A 6,858-nucleotide genomic window follows, 5' to 3' on the forward strand; every position below is an offset into this window, starting at 1 on the left:
CCACTTTGATACGGTAGAATAAATAAAGAGCAACACTCCCATTCTCACGTAACACCATCTTTAGAAGAAATGATGCTCTGAGTGAAGGCATACGAAAGGAATAATTTTCTATGGTTACCCCCAGTAATATAGAGTACACATTTTCTCTGAAGTTGCAGTTTTATAACTAGTGTAAGCACGCCTCTGGCAAGTGATGGAGTGAATGATGAAAGTTTTTCTTTATCGGGCTGCCCTGCCTTGGTGGGAGACAGCCAGTGTTTTTTTCTTTTTTATTAACACATTGGCCGTTTCCCACCAAGGCAGGGTGACCCGAAAAAGAAAAACTTTCATCATTCACTCCATCACTGTCTTGCCAGAGGCATGCCTACACTACAATTATAAAAGTACAACATTAACACCCCTCCTTCAGAGCGCAGACACTGTACTTCCCATCTCCAGGACTCGAGTCCAGCCTGCCGGTTTTCCTGAATCCCTTCATAAATGTTACCTTGCTTACACTCCAACAGCACGTCAAGTCCTAAAAACCATTTGTCTCCATTTGCTCCTGTCTAATACGCTCACTGGAAGTCCAAGCCCCTCGCACACAAAACCTCCTTTGCCCCCTCCCTCCAACCTTTCCTAGGCCGACCCCTACCCCGCCTTCCCTCCACTACAGATTTACATGCTCTCGAAGTTATTCTATTTCGTTCCACCCTCTCTGCATGTCCAAACCATCTCAAAAACCCCTCCTCAGCCCTCTGGATAATAGTTTCGGTAATCCCACACCTCCTCCTAATCTCCAGACTATGGATTCTCTACATTATATTCACGCCACATATTGCCCTCAGACATGGCATCTTCACTGCCTCCAACCTTCTCCTTGTTGCAACATTCACAGCCCATGCCTCACACCCATACAAGAGCATTGGTATAACTATACTCTCATACATTCCCCTCTTTGCTTTCATGGATAAAATTCTTCATTTCCACAGACTCCTCAGTGCATCACTCACTTTTTTCCCCTCAATTCTATGATTCACCTCATCCTTCATAGACCCATCCACTTCCAAATATCTGAACACATGCGCCTCCTCCATACTCTCTCCCTCCAATCTTCCGTTACCTAATTTTGTTATCCTCATCACCTTACTTTTTCATATATTCACTTTTAACTTCCTTCTTTTACATACCCTACCAAACTCATCAACCAACCACTGCAACTTCTTTTCAAAATCTCCCAAAAGCACAGTGTCATCAGCAAAGAGCAACTGTGACAACTCCCACTTTGTGTTAAATTCATTATCTTTCAACCCCACACCTTTTGCCAACACCTGAGCTTTCACTTCTACTCCATCATTAAATATATTGAACAACCATGGTGACATCACACATCTCTGTCTAAGGCCTACTTTTACTGGGAAATAATTCCCCTCTCGCCTACATACTCTAACCTGAGGCTCACTATCCTCGTAAAACTTTTCATCACTTACAGAAACCACCTATTCCATACATTTGCAACATCTGCCATGTTGCCCCCCCCCCCCTATCCACCTTATCATATGCCTTTTCCAAATCCATAAATGCCACAAAAACCTCTTTACCTTTATCTAAATACTGTTCACCTATGTGTTTCACTGCGAACACTTGGTCAACACACTCCCTACCTTTCCTAAAGCCTCCTTGTTCATCTGCTATCCTGCTGTCAATAATAACTATAATACACTTTACCAGGCATACTCAACAGACTTATTCCCCTATAATTTTTACTTTCTTTTGTCCCCTTTGCCTTTATATAAAGGAACTATGCATACTCTCCGCCAGTCCCTAGGTACCCAACCCTCTTCCATACTTTTTTTTTTTTTTTTTTTTCAACAAGTCGGCCGTCTCCCACCGAGGCAGGGTGACCCAAAAAAGAAAGAAAATCCCCAAAAAGAAAATACTTTCATCATCATTCAACACTTTCACCACACTCACACATTATCACTGCTTTTGCAGAGGTGCTCAGAATACAACAGCTTAGAAGCATATACGTATAAAGATACACAACATATCCCTCCAAACTGCCACTATCCCAAACCCCTCCTTTAAAGTGCAGGCATTGTACTTCCCATTTCCAGGACTCAAGTCCAACTATATGAACATAACCGGTTTCCCTGAATCCCTTCACTAAATATTACCCTGCTCACACTCCAACAGATCGTCAGGTCCCAAGTATCATTCGCCTCCATTCACTCCTAACACGCTCATGCATGCTTGCTGGAAGTACAAGCCCCTAGCCCACAAAATCTCCTTTAACCCCTCTTTCCAACCCTTTCGAGGACGACCCCTACCCCTCCTTCCTTCCCCTATAGATTTATATGCTTTCCATGTCATTCTACTTTGATCCATTCTCTCTAAATGACCAAACCACCTCAACAACCCCTCTTCTGCCCTCTGACTAATGCTTTTATTAACTCCACATCTTCTCCTAATTTCCACACTCCAAATTTTCTGCATAATATTTACACCACACATTGCCCTTAGACAGGACATCTCCACTGCCTCGAACCGTCTCCTCGCTGCTGCATTTACCACCCAAGCTTCACATCCATAGAGTGTTGGTACTACTATACTTTCATACATTCCCTTCTTTGCCTCCATAGATAACGTTTTTTGACTCCACATATACCTCAACACACCACTCACCTTTTTTCCCTCATCAATTCTATGATTAACCTCATCCTTCATAAATCCATCCGCCGACACATCAACTCCCAAGTATCTGAAAACATTCACTTCTTCCATACTACTACTCCCCAATTTGATATCCAATTTTTCTTTATCTAAATCATTTGATACCCTCATCACCTTACTCTTTTCTATGTTCACTTTCAACTTTCTACCTTTACTCACATTCTCAAACTCATCCACTAACCTTTGCAATTTTTCTTTAGAATCTCCCATAAGCACAGTATCATCAGCAAAAAGTAACTGTCAATTCCCATTTTGAATTTGATTCCCCATAATTTAATCCCACCCCTCTCCCAAACACCCTAGCATTTACTTCTTTTACAACCCCATCTATAAATATATTAAACAACTATGGTGACATTACACATCCCTGTCTAAGACCTACTTTTACCGGGAAGTATTCTCCCTCTCTTCTACACACCCTAACCTGAGCCTCACTATCCTCATAAAAGCTCTTTACAGCATTTAGTAACTTACCACCTATTCCATAAACTTGCAACATCTGCCACATTGCTCCTCTATCCACTCTATCATATGCCTTTTCTAAATCCATAAATGCAATAAAAACTTCCCTACCTTTATCTAAATACTGTTCACATATATGCTTCAATGTAAACACTTGATCTACACATCCCCTACCCACTCTGAAGCCTCCCTGCTCATCCGCAATCCTACATTTTGTCTTGCCTCTAATTCTTTCAATTATAACCCTACCGTATACTTTTCCTGGTATACTCAGTAAACTTATTCCTCTATAATTTTTATAATCTCTTTTGTCCCCTTTCCCTTTATATAAAGGGACTATACATGCTCTCTGCCAATCCCTAGGTACCTTCCCCTCTTTCATCCATTTATTAAACAAAAGTACCAACCACTCCAACACTATATCCCCCCCTGCTTTTAACATTTCTGTCATGATCCCATCAGTTCCAGCTGCTTTACCCCTTTTCATTCTACGTAATGCCTCACGTACCTCCACCACTCTTACATTCTGCTCTTCTTCACTCCTAAAAGATGGTATACCTCCCTGGCCAGTGCATGAAATTACCGCCTCCATTTCTTCCTCAACATTTAAAAGTTCCTCAAAATATTCTCGCCATCTACCTAATACCTCCCTCTCCCCATCTAACTCCCCTACTCTGTTTTTAACTGACAAATCCATACTTTCCCTAGGCTTTCTTAACTTGTTTAACTCGCTCCAAAATTTTTTCTTTTCATTAAAATTTCTTGACAGTGCTTCTCCCACTCTTACATCTGCTCTCCTTTTGCACTCTCTCCACGTTTCTTTTACTCTCCATATACTCTGCTCTTCTTATAATACTTCTGCTTTGTAAAAACCTCTCGTAAGCTACCTTTTTCTCTTATCACACCCTTTACTTCATTCCACCAATCACTCCTCTTTCCTCCTGCCCCCACCCTCCTATAACCACAAACTTCTGCCCCACATTCTAATACTGCATTTTTAAAACTATTCCAATGCTCTTCAACCCCCCCACTACTCATCTTTGCACTAGCCCACCTTTCTGCTAATAGTCGCTTATATCTCGCCCGAACTTCCTCCTCCCTTAGTTTATACACTTTCACCTCCCTCTTACTTGTTGTTGCCACCTTCCTCTTTTCCCATCTACCTCTTACTCTAACTGTAGCTACAACTAAATAATGATCCGATATATCAGTTGCCCCTCTATAAACCTGTACATCCTGGAGCCTACCCATCAACCTTTTATCCACCAATACATAATCTAACAAACTACTTTCATTACGTGCTACATCATACCTTGTATATTTATTTATCCTCTTTCATAAAATATGTATTACTTACTACCAAATTTCTTTCTACACATAGCTCAATTAAAGGCTCCCCATTTACATTTACCCCTGGCATCCCAAATTTACCTACTACACCCTCTATAACATTTTTACCCACTTTAGCATACATTTATTAAATAAAAATACTAACCACTTCAAAACTATATCCCCACCTGCTTTTAACATTTCTATCTTTATCCCAGTTGCTTTACCCCCATTCCTTCAGCTCGCTGCCCCACACACTTCCTCCACACTCGCAACTGGTGCTTCCTCACTCCAAGATGTTATTCCTCCTTGCCCTATACACAAAATCACAGCTTCCCTATCTTCATCAACATTTAACAATTCCTCAAAATATTCCCTCCATCTTCCCGATACCTCTAACTCTCAACTTATTAATCTTCACTCCAAAACTTTTTATTTTCAACAAAATTTGTTAATAACATCTCGCCCACTCTCTCATTTGCTCTCTTTTTACATTGCCTTGTCACTCTTTCCATATACTACTTCGTTGCATCACTTCTACTTTGTAAAAACCTCTCATGCTAACTTTTTCTCCCTTGCTACTCTCTCTACATCATTCCACCAATCACTCTTCTTCCCTCCTGTAACCACAAACTTCTGCTGAACACTAACACTGTATTATTAAACTTGCCCCATACATCTTCTAGCCCATCTGTCCTTCAACAGTTGTTTATATCGTACCCTAACTGCCTCCTCCTTTAGTTTATAAACCTTTACTTCTTTCTTACTTGCATTCCATCTACTCACTGTAGCTACAACTAAAAAGTGATCTGATATATCTGTGGCCCCTCTATAAACATGTACATCCTGAAGTCTACCAAACAGTCTTTTATCTGCTAATACATAGTCTAACAAACTACTGTCATTTTGCCCTACATCATAACTTGTATACACATTTATCCTCTTTCTTAAAATATGTGTTACGTATAACCAAACCCCTTTCTCTACAAAGTCCAATCAAATGCTCCCCATTATCATTTACACCTGGCACCCCAAACTTACCTACCACACCCTCTCTAAATGCTTCTACTTTAGCATTTAGGTCCCCTACCACAATTACTCTCATTTGGCTCAAGGGTTCCTACACACTCGCCTAACATCTCCCAAAATCTCGCTCTCTCCTCTACACTCTTCTCCAGATGTATACACTTATTATGACCCACTTTTCACATCTGACCCTTATTTTACTCCACATAATCCAATGTGTTAAAAAATAAATACCCTGTAATATTATTACTGTGGCATTAGAAATGTGACTGTTACTCAAGTAGATCAGTGTAAATTTTAACCTGTTTTGGAAGAACATTAATAGTAATGAAGTTTTACGAACTTTGGCAGGAGCCTGTCCACATTCGTTTTAAAGAGCTCCTTCACGTCAAGGGTCAACTGGAAAAGCGTGTGGATGAACTCAGGAAAGAGCTGGCAGCAAGACAGACACACGATTCTCCTCGTGTGGCCTCTGCTATAGTATGATATGCTGAAGTTATATTAATCACATTTGGCATTGTGGAGGGAATAATTCCTTATGAATGAGATTACCTGTAATACTAATCAGTATTAAATTAATGTATATATCTGTACCATGCATATCTTTGGACCTATATTTACTGCAGGTTGCAAAGAAAATCATTCCCAGGTACAAGTTTGTTAATCCTGATTGAAAGGATAAAATAGTGAAGAAATAAGTTTGAAATTTTGGTCTAATTATTTAAGCAAGGCTAGAGTAATAAAGTTCTTTATTAGTGTATGATATTAAGGAAATATTTTTATTATCTTTGTCAAAGACAAATTAACCAGATTATATTTAAGTAAATCTTAAGGTTAAAACTGGCTTGAGAAAACTTTTCTATATACAAAGGCTGTGGTACATTCAAGACTTCACCTCAGTATACCATTTGTGTACCTAATGTTATGTGCAAAAAAAAAAAAAAAAAAAAAAAAAAAAAAAATAATGCTCATAAAATTAGGTGCAGATGTTACTAATACAGTCCATATCCCTTTATTTCGAATTCAAAAAGTTCCTAAAACCGAAATTTTATCGTGGAGTTTGTCACCGACAGCCAGAGTGACAGGCATCAGTTGTGTCTCAGCGCTTGTAGTGTTCACATGTGCATCTGCTGTTCGCTGACATTGTTTGTCCATTATTAATGATGGGTCACCACAAAATAGGTAAATAACTTACTTCCGAGATAATAGCCAAAACGCGCGCATACCCAAGTACTCTGGGAATTACGTATTTTTTATTCCCAAATTTTTTTTTTTTAACGTCTTCGTAAGCTACGAGTGTATTACAGTTTACCCTTGGCTAGATCAGTT

At 39.6% G+C, this 6,858-nt stretch overlaps 1 protein-coding gene across 6 annotated transcripts in view; it reads left to right on the forward strand.

The window, feature by feature from the left end:
- mtm (phosphatidylinositol-3-phosphate phosphatase) overlaps positions 1 to 6,494 on the forward strand; it is a 109,181-nt gene extending 102,687 nt beyond the window's left edge. For all 6 annotated transcript variants that reach the window (XM_070096720.1, XM_070096722.1, XM_070096724.1 and 3 more), the window contains one exon: positions 5,881 to 6,494. In XM_070096720.1, the coding sequence (XP_069952821.1) occupies positions 5,881 to 6,015 (135 nt within the window). In that variant the 3' untranslated portion in view covers positions 6,016 to 6,494. The remainder of the gene's footprint in view (positions 1 to 5,880) is intronic.
- The last annotated feature ends 364 nt before the right edge of the window (positions 6,495 to 6,858 follow it).

The sequence above is a fragment of the Cherax quadricarinatus genome, chromosome 54 (genome assembly GCF_038502225.1).
Source record: "Cherax quadricarinatus isolate ZL_2023a chromosome 54, ASM3850222v1, whole genome shotgun sequence".
NCBI lineage: Eukaryota > Metazoa > Arthropoda > Malacostraca > Decapoda > Parastacidae > Cherax > Cherax quadricarinatus.